The following is a 20,782-nucleotide window of genomic DNA, read 5'->3' as shown; positions in this document are numbered from 1 at the left end:
CTCTACAAAGTTTCAAACTGGGATCTTTTTAGCCCTACCTTGACACAGCAAAGATTGAACCTGGGACCTTATACATGCAAAGGGTACAGTGTGAGCTACAGTATATCCTTAACAGTTCATACAAGTATCACATGCAAAACTATAAATTTGAGATTTCTATTCTATTAGGATTTAAGTCTGCTGATCTGCTATGCCCCAAGCAACACACTGTAAGTAGCCATACACATTTTAGTAAGGTCTATATCATTTCAGTAGCACTAGCAAGATTAATGTAGCATATCAGTAACACTCTGGAAATGCAGGAAATGATTGCAACAGCAGCCTGTTTAGATTACAAGCCTATTTTGAGTTGGTTTCAATATTTGTTTTTATAAGTAGTTAAAGCATTTTGGTTCACCAAAAGTGGCCTATAGGCAATGTCCTGACATACTTTGTGTTTACTGCATTTCAATGTGGATTTGGCAATCCTATGCTTACTTTTAATGATTGCACTCTTTTTGTCCTACTTAAGTTGAAATCTAACGGGCCCTGCACAACTTACTACTAAACTCTGACAATCTATATATCAGATAGGCTGTATGAGATAATTCTTTATTATCTATTTTTGACATGAAAGGATGTGTGACAGAGCTGAAACACAGGCACAAAAACAGACACAAACTATATTTCCTGGAGCCAGTCTAAGGAAACAAGTGTGACTTGAAGCACAATAAAGGGCAATTTAAGAAGTGCCAAGCTTTCTTCTGAAGAAAAAAAGAAAAAAGAAAAAAGGAAGACGCTAATAACGCTCTTTAAAAAAAAAACCTCTGTAAACCTGCACACAGACTTTTCCCCCTCTATAACTCCTTTTACACATCATGTGTCTTGCATATAGGTAGCTAGGGGCATGACTACAGCACATATATTTAATGTTATTTTGGTGAAAGGGAGTTCATTTAAAAGGTAGTACCACCACATTTTGGAAATATACCTTTGTGGAGAAAAAAAATAGTGCTACTGTGGTGGTGGAAGACAAGGGTTTGAATCCCTGCTCAACAGTGGAAACTTTCTGGGTGACCTTCGACAAGCCATTTTCTCCAAGCCTTAGAGGAAGGGAATGGCAGCGTCTCCTAAAAACATTCTGGCCAACCTCCCCCCCTCCTGTGATAAAGTTACCTTAGGGTCACTTTAAGTCAGAAACAACCTAAAGACACACAATAACTGCAACAACAATACCTTCTTTCACTTTTCCATACTGTTAGGTAAGTGTGGATATTTAAAACTGAGCAAAGATTTGCATGTGCTAGAGTTCTCCCATCAAAAAAAGTTTGGTTGGTTAACTTCCTAACGTAAAACACATGCTTTCAAAATACGGTAAAAGAAAAATACAAATATCTTCTTCTTTCTCACTGACTCTGAGTTGGCCATGGATTTATGCGCACACACTACAAGCTTTTGAACACTTGCAAAATGAAGCATATGATATAAATACTGTTCTTGAGAAATCCTGAGCCTATTCTCCCCACTGCTTCCTAAAATGTCACAACTTTTGTACCCTCTCTGTGTAACAATTTTTACCCATATTTTTATACTTAAATCAAAGACACCATTTCAGTGAGACCAGAAAATCTTCCTGGCAATGCAGTACTGCTTAACATAGCTCAAAGAATAGAAGCCATTTTGATAGGTGTTTTCCAAATCATTCCCTGGTAACCTTGCTGATTCTGAGTGATGTCATGCACTGGCAACAAAGGTCTTGAAAATAAGCGGCTCTTAGAGGGCAGTCAGATCACCTTACGCATTCTGTGCTTTTCTTTCTCACAGTATCCATGCCGAGCACAAAGGCAAAATGCCTGGATGGAAATTATCTTTCTTACAAAGCATAACATCTGGCACACAGCTGTTGTGCTGACTAAAATACCAAGCTAACAGTGTAGTGAAGCAGTTCAAGCTTTCCCAAAAGCAGCATTGCTGGGTTTCTAAATATGACTTCTAAATTATACTCCAGCGAAAAATCAACCAAACTATAACCTCCTCCCCCCCACATAAGATTTTTAGCATTTAACCCATCAAATGGCCTGTTTTTAAGGTCGTCTATTCACCTGCAAGTACATTGCTATTTATAGCTTCCACAGACCAACTAAGCTCCATGTCAAAGAAAATGCTGGCTAGAAAGGATTAAGATACTATGAACAATGCATTCAGCAAATCTTCACTTCACCTCTGCCTCACAAGGTATGGATAGAAGAACATCTGCACTTATCACAGTTTCAGTTCTGAACAACATACAGAGCCCCTTTGTTATAGCATTATGCACTACATTTAAACTGCAGTCTTACAAGCAACATTATGATAGTTTCACTGACCAAGCACGTTTTATACCATTGCTGTATGCCCTTCTTTTCCTCACAAAACTCTGTACAGTCTCCCATCCCTGAAATGCTGTAAACAGCCTTTACAAAAGGAATGTGCAGCCTTCTCAGTCCCAAGGGCAAAATGAAATGTCTGGAAGGGTGCAGATTCTATCCACCCTCCCACCCGCATTGAAGAAGAACCTCAGGATAACTGAGCTGGGAAAAGTTTTAACTTCACCCTCATTCCAGTGATCCTGTGGTGGTGGAAATATGGTTAGGTTATGAGACCCTGAAGAGGCAAGCCTGTGTCCGCCTGGGTCATAGATTTGTGCATATTGCATTTAGGATGAAGGGATACAGTTTACCAGCAACAAAGATTTGATGCATGATGTTTAAAACTATTGTCAATCGATGCGCATAGTTCAGCAGCTATACTTATAATATGGAGGCCAACAAAAGATGGACGACTCAGCTGTGTGGACAGGAAGCCATTTTGGGAACCAAAGAATCTTCACTCCTCCACTGGGATGGCACGTTCATTGCAAAACTATAGTATAGAGAGCAGGACAGTAAGAGCTGTTTGACAGTGAAACATGCTGCCTCAGAGAATGGTGGATTGTGTATTCCTGTATGTCAAGACTTGATGGCCTTTGTGGTCTCTTCCAAATCTATCATTCTATGATTGGCCAATGTGTGACTCCTCAGATGTTGTGGAACAGCAAATCCTATCATCCCACAATTTTGTTTATGGAAACTCTTGTGAAGGTTCCTCTTCACTTCATTGGAGGGTTAATACAAACTGCACTCTCACAGATATTGGAGTTTGCCCTTGGGACTGAAAAGGCATCACAGCCCTGCTATAAAGGTTCCATTTACAGTGTTCTAGGGATGGAAGACTACACTTGGAAGACCACACGACACAGAAGAACACACTCCTAGAAGTTTGCCCTACATCACTTGTTCCACTCACACACATCAGCCAATCATACCTCTGGAGCTTTCTAAAAAGAAACTGTATTGCATAAGATGTTCCAGGTGTTATAAAATTCTGCCAAGTCTATTAAAATGGTTAATATTAGACAATAGTGATGATCTGCATTGTTTTCAGTCATTCTGATTATATTAACGTGTTCACTAATTAACACTATCCCTAATGCTTTCACATAAACTATTATAACAATTTATGGGATACAATAGCTGATTCTTTTGTTCTGTCAGTGTGGAATTCTAGGTTTAGCTCTGTTGTTTTTCTAGCACTCTTATGTTTTGCAAATGTATCGTATACTTTGATTGTGCAAGGTGTTTGGACTTCTACTATGGATGTTTTATTATGTTATTTTCAAGAGGGAATTACAAGAAACTCCACCTTTTTTTTTTAACCCAAAGTAGTACATGATTTTTCTTTGTTGATAATATTAACTGTAGGCAGCTCTGTCACTTCCTGCTGTGATGCTTTCCCTGGGCATAATTCTAATGTGCTCAAACAGAAACAGGAAGAGAGATCAGGCATCAGCCAGGATGAGAGTCTTCCTGAGCAAACAGTTCATCTGTGCCTTAAAAAGGCAAGCTGTGGAATGCAATCAGTCAGAATTTCAGAAAAACAAACCAAATTAAAAAAAAATCTGATCAGCCTTTCAGGCTAAAAAATTAAAAATGATGAAAATCATAAAAGTCAAGGCAACTAATTTGAAATTACATTCCAGTGTTCCAGACTGTTTACCAGATTATCTGCCATTGAAGCACTGAAATACATGCCTACTAAGAAAAAAAAAAACATTGGTTAACAAAGGGGCTGTACATACAGCTCCGAATGAGCAGTCTCAGCCACCCCTTTTACAGCTAGATCGGAGGTGCGGCAACCGCATGCTGCACCCCCATCCTGGCCTTTCCAGGGTGCAAAAAGGAGCTGCAAAAACTGGCTCCTTTTTACACCCTGGAAAGGGCTGATAGCTGCACCATCACAGTTTTATGGTGTTTGTTCGGCATTGTGTTGTGTAGACCCAGCGCTGGAGGAGCGGCATAAAGCCACATGCTCTGCGCTGACTCCACCCCCAAGCCGGCCAAACTGCCAGTGTGCACAGGGCCATAGCTAGGAAAGATAATCAGGGCCAAAGTTTCTCCCTCAACTCCCTGCCCTCCTGTCATGTATCAGCTTCAGCATATATATCCTGGCTTGTTTTAAGGCAGTTTTCCATTACAGCCAACTGGAAACCAGTAAACCTGGAATCAACACAGGGATCAAATGCTCTGCCTCATGTTTGGTTTTGGTTTCTCAGGTCATAGTTTATGAAGCCTCATCTGACTGGGATCTGGTTTTTCCTCTGCTAGAGGTAGACTGGCTTGGGTAGGTAACTTCTATACACAGCTACAAAATGTTGGTTTTACAAAGACTCTTAAGATTCTCCCAAATAGCATCGCTTGCCCTATAGCAGATGAAAAAACAATGGTGATATAAAAATCAAGTCAAAACTTATTTTTTAAAAAATACTTTTATACAAAAACATATAAAGGCCACAGAAGAGAGAGGTCTTACTATTGCCAAAATGACAGACGTTTAACTGTCTCCCTCAGCTTACCAGGGAGAACACTTCTACAACTAGAAAGGCTTTCTCCTCATATCTCTCAGTAAGGATAGCTGCAGGAGAACATTCCAGTTAAGAGCTACATCTAATCAGTTGTGGCAATGTGACACTTCTGTATCATACCTAGTGTCTAACTGAAGAAAAATAAATGTTTCAATGGTGTTATAGTCCATGCTAGCAGAAGATGATGCACACTGTAGTCTAACACACTGGGAGTGTAACAAATTGGGCAAGCCTGGTTTATGATCTAAAAAAGCTTGGAAAAGTTATTTTTTGGACAACAATTCCCAGGGTTTGCTAGCTAGTATGGTTAATTTCGATGTAAAAAAGTATTTTTTTTCAAGCACTGATCTACATTGCATGTTGGCACAATTCTATTCCTTAAGCTACACAGTTTTAGTTGTCCCTGGAAGCTGGCCAGACAGAAGACCATCTGTAGATCAAATTGCAAACATAGCTCTTTGGAGAAGGGAACAATGTTCAAATGTTGTAAATGAGCAGAAAGCATTCTGCAACCTATATGACTAAGTTCTATTTAATGACACTTATATATATATATTTTAAAAAACCTTCATGGTGTCTAAAATGGTCTATTACACATACCTCCAACACCATTGCAACGGGATGTCATTTCCCACAGAACCAAAGCCATGGAATACACATCAGTCTGCTTGAAGGATTCAACATTATCCAAGTTCATTCGGGATTCCAGGACTTCAGGAGCCATGTACCTTGCTGTGCCGACCTGTGAGCATTTAGAAAACACTTAATAATGATTTTGATATACCAATCTACGCATGTAAACTGATTAAATAATATATATGATTATATAAGAGACAGTGTGATGTGGTATTGAATTGGGAGATCCAGGTTCAATTATGCAATGAGCCATGGCATTCACTGGGCTGCCTTGGGTCAATTTCTCTCAGAGCTTGACCTACCTAGTAGAGTGTACAGCCATGTACACTGTTTTGAACTCACTGGAAGCAAGGTTGGATGTAGCTGATACATATATAATTACATTTCTGCACATTGTATATGATTTCTCTCCCTCCCTCCCTCCCACATACAGAAATATTAAAATCAAAAGCAAAATCTAGATGAAAATACAGTGGAGCCTTGTTATACGCTGGGGTTTGGTTCCAAGATCCTCTGTGTATAACAAAATCCGTGTATGTCAAGTCCCATTAAATATAATGATATAGCAAAATGGTGTCCCTTATAAAAAATGTAAAATCAAGGTTTGATAGTTGAAATTTATACGTTTTGTTTAACATTTTCAAACATGTATGCTTTAATCTGTGTATAAAAAATCCGTGTGTAAAAAAGGGCCGACTGTACTAGACAGAAGAAGGCTCATTTCTCAATGGTGCACTCACTAGGGAGAAAGTTTAACTATCGCCTTCTGAAGTACACCCTCTTCCTTTGACAGCAGAAAAGTTATGAAAAGTTGCAATTCATAACTGGGAAGTAGAGAGCAGCACTTGAGGACACTATTACTTTGGGCTAAAACCTTCCCACCACTCTCACAAACGTCAGGCCAGCGTTTACCAACAAGGATCTTGTACAGGGATGATGTGTACCTCCAGCCTTTATGCAAGTCCTCCCCTCCAGACACCTCAACCCACTATAACAGTGGGCATTTTGCCCAGTCTTGTTTTAAACTTTCAAACTTTTCTACCTCTCTCCCATGCCATGACTCACCTGCCCACTGTTGGCCAGGTCATCTACAGAAAGAGTAGGATCCAGCCTCAGTGAAAGTCCAAAATCACAGAGGCAGCAGGTTAAGTCATTTTTCACCAGAATATTTGAGCTCTTTAGGTCCCTGTGTACAATAGGTGTTTTGGGTCGGCCACAAGGTGTATGGTCACTGTGAAGATGGGCAATTCCTCGTGCCAAAGATCCACCCAATTTCCAGAGGTCTTCCCAGCTAATGATGTGTTTTATGAGGTATTCTTGCAAGTTTCCCCTCGAGTGGAAGGCAGTGATCAACCAGTACTGCTTCCCTAGATCTGTCTTGCGCTCCTCTGCTGTGAGAAACTGGAGAATATTCTCGTGTTTCAGATTTATATCAGAGAATATATCCTTCTCAGTCTTCCAGGAGGCATATTCTTCATAGGAGAAAATCTTGACAGCCACTGTTTCAAATTGTTCTGATGTGTTTTGTTTCAATTTAGCCTTATAGACTTCAGCAAAACGTCCTTTGCCCACCAGGGTGTCCAGCTCAATGGGCAACAGTTCTGTATTATGGTTAATGTTATTGGCACAAGTGGAACTGATATCAGAGCGGTCATCATCTAACATAATGGCACAGACATCACTGCAGTCTTTATGTTTCCTAGATTTCACGTTTTTCTCCCATGCTTTGTTCAGCTTCCTTCTCCTCTGAATACGGTAGCAGTAAAAGATAAAGATCACAGCCTTGGCGATCACAAGCAACGGGACAAGGCTTATTAGTGCAACTTTAGATATCACATCATTCACTTCTACAGGTGGGACTTCTGGAAGGAAAGGATAAAGCATGGCTTGAAATAAGTATATGCAAATAAATTCACTTTAATAAACAAACAGGATATAAAGAACTATACAATACTGCATAACCAAGAGGGGCTTTGAACATCTGTTTTTCAAACCATGGTAACTCAAATTATTTAAACTAGTGCTTTGGAACTTGATATTTACCAGTGAGAGAGTATCTGAATACCCTGGGATAGGTAGGCATCTGGTGTCGTCCAGATTTTTTGGACTAGAATTTCTGCATGTCTCAGCTACCATGGCCAATGGTTGGTGATTACTATAACTGAAAACATCTAGAGCAGCAAAATTACCTCACAGTTTAGGCAATGCTGCATTACATTTTATTCTTTCTAGTTGAAACTGGGGGAGAAAATGAATTGTTGCTTACTTGTTGGTTACCAATGTTCATGAGAAAGCATTTATAATTCTGCATAAAGCCCAATTTCTCATTTTAGCTAGACTGCTGAACAGTCATCAACATATAGCTTAAAAACTATATGGGTTGTAAGTTAAATAAAACGATGAGATATAAGTCAAGGAAACAAACAAATAAAATATAGCCATATGAATGAAATACTGTATAGCACAACAACATACTTTTAGGCTATATGTTGATGACTGTTTCTTCCTGTTTCAAATATAGGCCTCAGACAATACCTAGTAAAAGAGGAAGTTGGCACAATGGGATTATCTTTCTTTTGAGGCAGTTTCTTTTGTAAAAGAAACCCTAAGACACATTTAGCGTAGGCCTGTAGGATGTTCCATCATTATTTTCTTTTATCATCTAGTCAGTTCAGTTGAGCAAGATGTTCTCCTTCAATAACTGAGCAAAAGACACAATGCTGCTCATAATCACAACGGAATGAGTGGTGATGGGGCTGAGATAAGGAGCAAGCGGGGAACCCTCTGCTTCCTCTCTTAGCTCCATTGCCTTGGAGCTGGTTCAGCTGATCCAGCCCCAGGGCGATCATGCCAAAAGGGGAAGCAAGTGGGCAGCATTGGCCATGGCCCCCATGGCTCCCACAACCTGGCTCACTCCCCACAGACTGAGGGAAGGCCCCATCCCTACCCCCGAGGCAAAGCTAGGCCCGGGGGGGGGGGGGTCAAAAAAAGGAGGTAAGCAGGGAGGGGATGGAAAGGAGTGCGGGGGAAGGAGGGAGAGGCAGCAACTTCACAAATAAACAAAAACGGGAGTTCCAAAGCCATGTATTGAGAGGTACAAGTGTACAGGGTTAGTTTCGGGAGGAAATAGAAGACTAGGAATGGGATACAACAGGTTGCCCTCAAAAGAGAACCCCCATAGTATACTGTTTTTATTGTTTAACTAGGACTTTGTGAGATGAGGTTTCAAATCCTTGCTCAGTCCTGGAAACTCAATGGGTGAGCTTGGATAAGTCAATGGCAAATGTCTTCTGCCAACCCCCCCCCCCCCAAAAAAAAAGCCCTATGATATGGCTGCCCTAAGTCAGAGTCAGCTGGGTGTGGCCGAAACTTGAACAAGATTCCTCCATACTGCTACCTGATACAGAGGTGGGGGTCATTTCCCCAATAGCCAGAATACAAGTATGGAGGAATGATCATCCAACACAATGTTGGAATAACTAGGAACTAATTGATAGCTAAAATGTAGAATGGAAAAATTCTTAGAGGTGATCCTCTACCTAGCAGAGGTTGGAAGACTTACTTTGGGGACTTTAAATTCTATTATTTGTCCCACCTAAAACAGAGCAACTGGAACATAGTAGGTGTTGACTTATCAAGTTACAATTGATTCAGACATTCTCTTCTACAGGTAGTTGAGACTGACAATAGGATTTAGGTCTTGCATTACAAGTCACAAAATCTCTCAGAATTTTGGGCTGCAGCTTCCAGAAAGGCCACTGACCATAACTGAAATATTCTTGGGAGATATGGCCTACCCCCCCGCCCCCCCACACCAAGTGTTTCCAAATTCTTGTTTCCTGGAAACTACCAAAATTACCAAAAGAGGTGAGAAATTTTAAATCATAAAGAACATAAAAAGAAAGCGTATAACAGGGTTAGGAGCAAATAATATAAGACTAGGATATTTGTGGGGCTCAGAAATGGGCAGAGGGTGATCTTTGAAAGGATTTATTTGAAAGGATTCTAAAGGAAGATCTACACAGTCTTTGGGGTTCAGTAGTAATATGGCCTATCAAACCTTTAGTGGAATATTTTGCAACAACTTTAATGCCAGCTGATAAGAGCAAGTAGTAAACATTTAGTAGATTACTGAAAATATTCATTTGTTTTGCATGGGCTCCCTTAATGGAAAGCTTCAACTGGGCTGCATGAAATTCCAGCATGCCAGCTGCTTGATAGTTCTCCACTCTGGTTTTTATGAACTGTCTCCATGGCATTTGCCAAGCAGCAGATGGATCACAATACTTTGCCTGCCGCATATGGCTTAGAAATTGCTTGCTGTCCAGACATGATAAACATGCAGTCTCTGACAAACATACAGTCAAAATCAAACAGGATTAAACACACACAAACACACGGAAGGGAATCCATTGCAAACAGTGGGGAATTCCCCTGACTCCAAGGCTGAAATGGGTCTGGTACACACAAATCACAGTGAATTTTTTTCACCCATCTATATACAGAGAACATGTTTCTCTCTCTGGTCTGTCATAGGGAGTGATGTGTTTTAGAAGGCATGTCTGTCACTTTAAGAGAAGGAAGCTCTCATACAGGAAATGAGAAGGCAACAGGGAGCTACAAGCAAGAACAGAGAACTGTGGAGTTAGCATTTGAAACAACTGAAAGTGTCAGAGTGGTTTCATGAGCAAGTGTGTATCAGCCCACTGTTCTGTTTCAAAGGTTGTTTGAATGAGCTGATTAATGACTCATTTTACATAGGGGTTTATGGCTTATTAATGGTTGAGGGTGGATTGTGGTATATTGGTTCTATGCTGGTTGTTTACTTTGTCACAGATTGAGTCATGACATTGGTTTATTTATCATTTTGTACAATCGTATTTTAATTGGTACTGTGGGCCTTCCTGAGTCAAAAAGGCAATACAGTGGGCCCCTGTTATACGCTGGGGTTTGGTTCCAAGATTCCCCGTGGATAACAAAATCCACATATGCTCAAGTCCCATTAAATTTAATGACATAGCAAAATGGTGTCCCTTATAAAAAATGGAAAATCAAGGTTTGATATTTTAAATCTATACTTTGTGTTACTTTAGTTAACATATCTATGTTGTCCTGGCACAGCACCAAAAGGCAAAGGAAGTTTTTCCCTTGCAAAAAAGGTGGTGATGCCAACCATTTCCTGATCCCAAGCACAGAAACCCATTGGAACCTTTAAACAAGCAATCATTAGATCACATTAAGAATTTTCCTACATGATCCCTTCATTAAAGCCTGAACTACTCCACTATACATGTGTTTGTTTTAAACAATAAAACTCTCTTTTAACAAGTACAGATGGGTTCAAGTTCACTTAGAATACGGAACTGCTTGCCTTAAATAAGTACTCAAATGCACATAAAAGATGCCCACCGTCGTATTTGCCTGTCACAATTCTCAACATGCTGAAAACTCAAATGCAGTTTAAAAATTCCCCAGGAAAGTATATTTAGAAACTGCAGCCACAGTGTCAGCAAAGAAAAGTTTCACACAACTAATTCACTTGCTTGCCTGGTTTTTTTTGAGGGGGTGTGGGGCAAACCAAATAAAAACTGCAAGCTAGTGAATCAAATATAGACAGACTTGTACTCTGATAATGTTTTAAAGAGATGACTGGTTCCTTGTCTACCTTTTCAAGGTACAATCCTGCATGCAGCTAGGTTTCTTAAATCTCACTGGATTTCATAGAACTGAAAATTATACTCCCATGGACTATGATATCATACAACCATGTAGTTCTAGCCAAAACCGCAACTGTTGGACATGGATACACCTAATTGCAATGTATTATTTATTAAAAGGCATCCAAAGCCACTTTGTAGGTGCTCATAAATTATTCAGAACCAAGACATTAATATAAAATGTATCATTTTAACTTCTACATTTACCATATCTGTTGCTGTTTGCTGGTAATTTTCTGGAAGAAATCAATCAGTCTGCACTGGCTACAATACCCCAGTCAACACACATTAGCTACCACTATTATGTTCAGTATTAGTTTGATCTTGCACAAATTCTTAATGTTACAGAGTAGAGTCCACTCCATTTTAAAGACATAATAAATATAACAGCCCACTTCTCATTACACGTATGGAACATTTATACCTATATGCAACTTTTGAAATATCTTCCATGGCAGCTTGATAAAAATCTGCCTCTACTCAGTGTAAAGTTGCTCTGAAAATTCTCACTGATATTGCAGTAAGGGAAAGAGTGCTTCCCATTTTATATAATTCAGTCATCAAAATCTGCAAGTCTGCTTTTCATGGGGGACAAAAATCACCACTGTAAATGAACCAAATGAAAGTCATCTTGCTTACTAGTCCAGCAAAAGTTTCCCCAATTTGGTCTGTGTTTGATTACATACAGCAGAGGATTACTTCTGATTACACACATATAAGCCATCAGTGAAGAAAAGTCTGACAGCATGACTGGGGGGAAAAAATCCAAAATATACAGCAGGCATGTCTCGTATGTACAGGCTGAACCATTAGATGAGTGAAGTTTGAAAGAAGTGAAGAGTGAAGTTCTAAAGAAATGGCTCTATACCAGTAGTTCCCAACCTGTGGGTCGGGACCCCTTTGGGGGTCGAATGACCCTTTCATGGGGGTCACCTAAGACCATTGGAAAACACCTATTTAATTACAATTATGAAGTAGGAACGAAGATAATTTCATGGTTTTGGGTCACTGGAACATGAGGAACCACAGCATTAGGAAGGTTGGGAACCACTGCTCTATACTCTTGACTCTTCCTTTAACATCACCAGAGTGGAGGTTACCAAGTTCCTGATAGCTAGAAGCATATTTCACAGTAGAAAATATTTACTTATACAGCCCCTTGGGATTTGGTTTCAAGACACACACACACACACACACACACACCGTGGATATAAAAATCCATGGATGCTCAAGTGCCATTTTATACAATGGCATAGTAAAATAATGGCCCTTATATAAAATATAAGGATTTTATTTTTGAATTTTATTTCCTGGGAAGAATACATGTTGAGTCTCCCATACCCAGAATTACAAATTCCAAAACATTCCAAAATCCAAAAATCACATGGGTGGCTAAAATAGTGATAACTTTGTTTTCTCATGTTTCAGTGTACACAAACATTGTTTCATGCACAAAATTATTAAAAACATTGTGTATAAAATTACCATCAGGCTATGTGTGTAACATGCACACAAAACATAAACAAATTTCATTTTTTTCTGACAAGGTGTGGAAAGGAAAGGAGGAACTGGGTTGTTGAAACAGATCAGTGGCACCAAGGGGAAGGTGGGGGGAGGGGGACAAAAGTGTGTGATTTGGGTTGAGGAAGATGCAAGAGGGATGAAAGAGCAAATGGGAAAGTTATACAGTAATTTAAATGTAGATTCAGTCAAGGGTTTGTTGCTAGTCAAGTACAATTTTAAGCATTTGTTTTGCTCATAGTTCTCTAAGGATATTGCAAGACAACAAGGCATTTTAACAAAGATACGTTGGTCAGAAAAATATGGTTGAGTATCTAATAAAATACTGTATATGTAATGTAGCTGTAAATAAACCATATGAAATGAATTTATATTTATATTAGTGTTTGCTAATATCCTACATTTTCTTAAATGTCCTACCATACTGTGGTGTCCTGTCTTCCTTTGAAGTTATGGCATCTGGTCACCCTAGCAATGTAAGTTATCAAATAATCCAGCCCTGCTTGATCAGACTAAATGGCATCAGACCCTGTTCCCTTCCCACCGTAACAACCAGAATGTCTCTGGAAGTGTTGAGGAAGAAATAAGAAAAACAACCCAAGCCTTATGTTGTTTCTGAGTTTACTCCTTCTGAAACTAGAAGTAGCAAAAAGCTGTTATGACCAGAAATCATCAATAACTTCACCTTCCATGAATTTGTGTGAGCTCCTTCTACACCTTTACAAAATGATTCCACCAGTTTTAACTATGAATTGTGTGAAGTAGTACTTTTTGTCTCTGCTGACTTATAAAGAGACAAAGGCAGAGTAATGAATCACGTAGGCACAGTGCAGCTGGCCTTTTCTGGGTATATAAGAGCTATGGGTTTAGAGCTAGCCTTCAATTCATTCCTTCCAACATCCCTGGTGCATAGGTCAGATATTAACAGCTTGCTCAATTAAGAGAATGAATATGTATTGTATTGGAAACAATAATTAAAAGGGCTCAAATGCTGGGAGGATGCCCTGAGCAGCCTTTTGTGAAGGTGTTCTATGAGTTTTTAATAGTGGATCCCATACTGGGAGAATCACAGGATATACATTGAATAAATGAGGGAATTAATGAACAAACAAACAAACAAACAAACAACTATCCTCAGGAACACAAGGTTTTTTTGTTTTGCTTTGCTCCACATGCTGGTTTTCAGAATGTATGAAATGTATTTTATTTCCATACCATGAAGTTGAAGTGAGGACTACAAGTTGAGGATCTGTGGCATTCAGCAAAGTATCTTTTTTATTAACTGCGAGTAAGGCCATCTATAAATCCATAGTGCACAGCAGGTAAAGCTGGTGCTGATACGTCTAGTCTATCTTCCACAGGTTAACAGGGTCTCAGATCAGCTAATGACCGTGTCTTCTTATTTCTTATTGTCTTTCAGTCTCATGTTGTTATTAACTTTTTGCAACAATTTCCCATGCCTCTCCAATATTTGTATCATTCTAGAACTGGCTCTTTCTAAAACTGTTGCACATGCATGCATTGTTATTTTTTTTATTCCCTTCCTTTCACTGTGGTTATGTAGTCCTGTTCAACTAAAACAAATGGGTTCTAGAACAGATCAAGACAGAACTCTCCTCAGAAGTCAAGATGACTAAATTGAGGATGTTGTATTTTAGACACATCATGAGAAGACAGGACACTAGAAAAGACAAATAATGGCAGGAGGAAGAGAGGAAGACCATATGCCAGATGGAGAGACTCAATCAAGGAGGCCATGGCCCTGTGGCTGCAAGACCTGAGCAGAGTGGCTGAGGACAGGGGATCTTGAATATGTCTCATTCATGGCATTGCAATCAGTCAAAGTAGATTCAAAGGCAGTTATTAAGAACAACAACTAAACTAAAATGCAAATGTGGTCTCTAACTATAATGCTGAGAAAGTACACAGGAAGTTGAAGTTATTTCCTTTCCTGTTGCCCCTTGTTTGTGAAGTGTTTTGCCTGCCTTTCACCTTTCCCTGCCCTTTTGCACTTCTAAGATTTAGCAAGCTGCTTGTTGTTTTTTAAATGTACATTATCCAATGAAGAAAAACGGGCACTCCACATGCAGGACAGACTGCACTCTGCAGGATTACAGCAAATCAATATTCAAGTAGCAATTTGTTTAACTGCATGGCTCAACAAATACTAATGGTTAACCCATTTGGGCCCATTATCTTTCATATGTTGGTGGTTTGCACACCCATCCAACACTAATGGTTTTTTAAATAATTTTTCACCTGGTTCATTTGTGAAAATCCAGTTTCTAAACTACATTGCCTACTAGATTAGAACACATCTACACATCAAGAAAAGCATGCCTTCCTCAGACTGTACCAATTCAGATAGCAGATTTGCAATCACATGTTTGAACTCCCCCCAAACATCTGCTAGTGCTCTTCATACAAGGTTGAACTCCGCCTACACATCCTTATGCAGCAAGCAGCTTCTTATTTTTGTGGGGAGGGGGTTACTCTGAAATAAATATGCACCCACCAGTCTGGATCAGGACCACAGCACACACTGTAATGAGATTTAATATTTTCATCTCTAGTTTCATGCCTGTCTACATGCCCGCTGACAGAGGTGAAGACTGTAAAGAGGAAAGTGACTCACAACATGGGATCATTGCCGGCGGCGGCGGGGGGGCCAGTATAAGTGATGGCTAGATGCAGAAATCCACAACTAGAGCATCTCTAGTGCAGAACCATCCAGCTTCTACATGAAGATCACTGCAATAAACATCCTACCACTCCTTTAGAGAAATAGGTCCATTGTTCAATTGTTCTTATTGTCAAGAGCTTTCTCCTAATGTTCAATGAAAAGCTATCCTCCTATAATTTAAAGTCATTTGATCTAGTGTGGCAGCAGAAAACAAAGGTTTGACTTCTTTTGTCCTTTGTCAGAGGCGCTGATCCAGAACAAGAAAACCAGCAGAAGATAAAAATTCTTCTGTATCAAGTCACAATCATCTAGATTTTACTGTTTGCTTCCCCCCCCCCATATCTCTCTCTCTTTGTCTCTCTGTCATGCATATGAACATTACAGAAAGTAAAACCAACCATCCAACTGTTGATGGTGAGGGAGGCCTTTAAAAATGAGTGGAGAGATTAGAAAGAAGGAAAAGCATCTCTCATTTTTCATAAATAAGTTGTTATTTTGATGCTAACATCCAAATTGCTTCTACTTTCATCCAGAAATTATCGTAAGTAAAGTTCTGGGGAAACTTGGTTTTTCTAAGCAACTGTAATTGTTTACAGATGTATGTACAGACATTTGTTAAGTAATTTACTACTTGCACTAATGCATCACCACTATTACTAATCAACATGAGATTAATAATCCACCCCAGAATGTTCTCTTTAAATCATGATGGGCAGAATTTCACATTTCATTTCCTACCCTTCTCCCACTCCCTATTTTGGGCAGCAGTGTTCTCCTTGTGCAAAATTTGGATTATTTTCTAGTACTAGTTGCATCAAGAGCAACTAGTGCTAATGTTGGAATAAGACTTTGCTTGTAAAGTCAGGTTTTTCCCCCAATGAAATACACCACATCCAAAGTTCTATTTTCTGGAGTCTGCTTGCCAACTTTCCCCAATTTTGTTTGGCAAAGAAAGACCATAACCTAACTACCATATGACACTCATTCTGAAGTCTGTTTACCCATTGGTGTGTGTGTGTGTGTATGCACACACCCTCCTACCACCCTTTCAACATTTAATAGTAATTGTAGACGTTAAAAGATCATCTCTCTCTAACTCTGATCATGATTCAATGTTTTAGTTATCAAAATGAATCATGTATTCTGTAAGGCATGTAATGCACTCCCCACCCAAATAAAATAAATTCAAAAACAAAAATCCACAAGAAAAGCTGGCCTTAGGTTACTTTCACCTAGTACAAATAGTGTCAACTCTAGGCTTCTTTGGGGCTCTCAAGAAGTACCGTTACTGACCAATCCTATTTAAAGAAGGAGAAAGGTGCCTTTAGATACTAAGGTTAGCAATCTCTGCTTTTGCAAGATTAAGGATGACAGTTCCTTAAAGTAACTAGCCTGTAGCTAAGTTTTTTTTTTTATTAAAACTTAGTGTCTAGCCTCCTCAGGAAATTAGAACCTGCTGTAGCATTCATAATATTTTGTCTTTGAGTCCAAAACATAAATGCCTTTCTGTTATTTAGACATAAATCAGTGTGCCTGACTACATCTTCAACTGTTTGGCATTTGCAACTGACGTTAAATAAAATAAAATATAATTAAATTAACAGTTGGGGGAAATCAAGTGAATTAGCACCTTGATTCAAACTTCATTCACATCAGTACAACCCTTCTGCAGATATCTGTGAATGGACCACTCTTATCTGAATTAAATAGGGCAGAAATAACATTTACATAAACATACAGGAAACTCCACACTCCACTAAACAAACAGCAGCAGTCGCTATGCATGGGACGAGTGCCACATGAATGGTGCATCTGGATGACAGTCCAAAAGACAAAATTATTACAGGCTATTATCTAGTTGTCTGGAAGAACAGTGGACCAGCTGGACATGATGTTCTCCTCTGAGTTAAACACAGACAGGAAACCACATGTCTGATACTGTAAAAATCGTTTGTCTTCCTGCCATGGCTAACCAGGCAAGCAACCCAAAGGGGCTGTTTTCATTTAAAAGGAACACTAATCCACAATGATAAAAATGCAATGACAACCCTAGGTTTGTATGGATTAAGAGTTAGTGTTACAAAAGGAAGTTTTGGATTTCACTGGAACATGCTCTAACAAGATGTACTCTGCTTTGAATGCATAGTCAAACACTTCATTACAAATGTGATCTTCAGTTTTCTTAGAAGATTTTCTGGATATCCTAAACAACAGTCAGTAACAATAGCAGTAAAGCTCATAACACTGAGCTGGAGATTATGAGGAGATAACAGATCACTGTATGCTTCCTTGCTTTTTGTTGTTGTTTTTCAGAGGGGGAAAGCTAAAGGGAAAACAGAATGACAGCAGCAGCATACAGCAGACCACAATTTGGGAGAATCTTTTGAAAAACACCATGATCCTGGAGATCTTCTGGAATTGCTAACCAAATTGTACTATTTCCTACTGACTCTGTGCATGTGTGTGTTGAGTGCAAATATGCATGTCCATGATGAAAGCTGTCCACATTGTTAGACAAGATTGTTAACTGCAGTTCAGTTTAGGCCATTTTTAGATGCTTATCCTATAAACCTACGTAAATCCAAGTTCCCATGACAATGTAGACTGGCCAACCTATCTTCAAATACAAGTGCTGGTTGGTAATCTTGATGCTAGCACTGGACTTTTGGTCCTCTTTTTGGTACTAAGTGGCTTCTTATGATATCTGTACTCTTATGATATATGCACTCCTGCTCTAGAGTAGCGGTGTTTACTCTACAGAACCAACCATCCTTACTAGAAATGAACACATGGGTTTGGGTACATTCCTGTGTCAAATTTTAAGGACCGAAGCTGGAAATAACTCCAACATGCCAATGGTACTCAGCTGTTTAAGGAGACACAAGTACAATGTGACTAATATGAAAAGTCAGCCAAAATCTACAAGGGTGTGTTGGTTGCTTTGGAACGCAGATCCTTGAGCACTAACAGATGATTAAAATCATTATTAGTCAAATGAAACAGAGACCACTTGCGGTAATGAGCATTACTCAACTGTGTTTCTAATGCATAACAGATCAAGAAATTTGATCACTCTCTCATATACATATGAAGAAGTGTGAGCATGTGGTATGGTCTGCATATGGTAAGCAAAGCAAACCAAAGCAGAGAGTATGCCTTTCATTAACAAGCTCAGTCCACAAAGAACACAAAAAATTAAGCCAGGGAGAAGGGAAAGCACTTGTGAGAAAATAGGAAAGCACTTGTGAGAAAATTATTACCACTATCTTGTTAATGGGGGAAATGGTATAACCCTTGGAGTACCACCAGCAGAGAGTTGCTCTCTGGCTTTTCTATGTATAACCATTTATTCATTTCAGTTGTTTATGAATTGTTTGGCCTCAGAGAATAAACTCTAAACAATGCTTGAAACAATGCAGAAAACAACACCACGCTACTATAAATCCACCAGTCAGTACAACATTAAAGTCAACATAATCAAATTCAAAACATGTGGGGTTTGTGCCACTATGGCAGCATAATGACATAAAATAGCAGCAGTAATAATTCCTGAGACCACAACCATCTGTGGTATTCCAAAAGTAAGTGTTAGCACAGAATAAGCTTTACTTATTCTGTACTTTTGCTAGAGTGCTAGAGCATTCTAGCAAGAAGGTCTGACTCAAAGTTCCTGTTTATCTACACTTTTTGCACAGGTAAAACTGGAAGCAGTTTCCAAATGATCTAAACTTGGGGTGGGGAACTGCAGGCCCTGGGGCTAAGTTCAACCCTTCTGAGATCCTAATCCTCTAGTTTTCCCTAGATGATCACACACACTTTCCCCATGAGATCATCACTGGTGGCTTTCCACCAATTGTCTGTCCTCTTCTAAAATATTGAAATGCCTCTCAGAAGGGCTAATATGGGGCTGGCGATAGGAGCTTTCAGATAAATATGCTGGTATTTTGGATTCCACCCTTTTCTCTTTGGCCCTGTCACTACATGAATGTGACCCCCTACACAAACACACGAATATCTCTCAAAATGAATTCAGCTCTCAGTCTGAAACACATTCTCCACCTTTAATATAAACTTTTGTGGGTGTTTATATGGGACAATGAATGCCTTACAGGTTTTTTATAGTTCCTTCAATTTTGTTTTGTTTGGTTCCTTCCCAAACAACCTAGGGTAGATAGCAACCTCTTGACTAGAATGTGGCCACTGCAAAGCGTCTGGTATCTATATCAAACAGAGTGCAGTAAAGCTTGTGGTAGAAACAGGAGAAAGTACTCAGGATGCTCTTGTAAGGTAAGAAGGAGAAATGTACATTCATTATTTCAGGAAATCCATCTTGGGATAAGAAAGAATCATAGAATCATAGAATCATAGAGTTGGAAGAGACCACTAGGGCCATCCAGTCCAACCCCCTGCCATGCAGGAAATCCAAATCAAAGCATCCCTGACAGATGGCCATCCAGCCTCTGTTTAAAGACCTCCAAGGAAGGAGACTCTATCGCCCTCCGAGGGAGTGCATTCCATTGTCGAACAGCCCTTACTGTCAGGAAGTTCCTCCTAATGTGGAATCTCTTTTCCTGTAGCTTGCATCCATTGTTCCGGGTCCTGTTCTCTGGAGCAGCAGAAAACAAGCTTGCTCCCTCTTCAATATGACATCCCTTCAAATATTTAAACAGGGCGATCATATCACCTCTTAACCTTCTTTTCTCCAGGCTAAACATCCCCAGCTCCCTAAGTCGTTCCTCATAGGGCAAGGTTTCCAGACCCTTCACCATTTTTGTCGCCCTCCTTTGGACACGCTCCAGTTTCTCAATGTCCTTTCTGAATTGTGGCGCCCAGAACTGGACACAATATTCTAGGTGGGGCCTGACCAAAGCAGAATACAGTGGCACTATTACTTCTCTTGATCTAGACACTATACTTCTATTGATGCAGCCTAAAATAGCATTGGCCTTTTTAGCTGCCACATCACACTGTTCACTCATGTTCAACTTGTGGTCTACTTGGAGTCCTAGATCCCTTTCACACGTAGTTTCATTCAGCCAGGTGTCCCCCATCCTATATCTGTGCATTTTATTTTTCCGCCCTAAGTGCAATACCTTACATTTCTCCGTGTTGAATTTCATTTTGTTAGCTTTGGCCCAGCTTTCTAGTCTATTCAGGTCATTTTGAATCTTGATCCTGTCCCCTGGGGATGGGGAAGGGTGGAGGGAATTAATGGGAAATATTTTAACTGTATGCTGTATTTTACATTGTGTTTTAATTGCTGTTGTAAACCACCTCAATCCCGTGGGAGAGGCGGCATATAAATAA

General features: G+C 39.6%; 1 protein-coding gene across 2 annotated transcripts in view; it reads right to left on the bottom strand.

The window, feature by feature from the left end:
• The window catches only part of TGFBR2 (transforming growth factor beta receptor 2), a 62,856-nt gene that overhangs the window by 8,453 nt on the left and 33,621 nt on the right, over positions 1-20,782 (bottom strand). For both annotated transcript variants that reach the window (XM_042475246.1, XM_042475247.1), the window contains exons 4-5: positions 6,620-7,416; positions 5,519-5,660 (exon numbers count right to left, since the gene is read on the bottom strand). In XM_042475246.1, the coding sequence (XP_042331180.1) occupies positions 5,519-5,660; positions 6,620-7,416 (939 nt within the window). The remainder of the gene's footprint in view (positions 1-5,518; positions 5,661-6,619; positions 7,417-20,782) is intronic.

Source organism: Sceloporus undulatus, chromosome 6, assembly GCF_019175285.1.
Source record: "Sceloporus undulatus isolate JIND9_A2432 ecotype Alabama chromosome 6, SceUnd_v1.1, whole genome shotgun sequence".
NCBI lineage: Eukaryota > Metazoa > Chordata > Lepidosauria > Squamata > Phrynosomatidae > Sceloporus > Sceloporus undulatus.
This window is presented reverse-complemented; position numbering and strand designations above follow the sequence as displayed.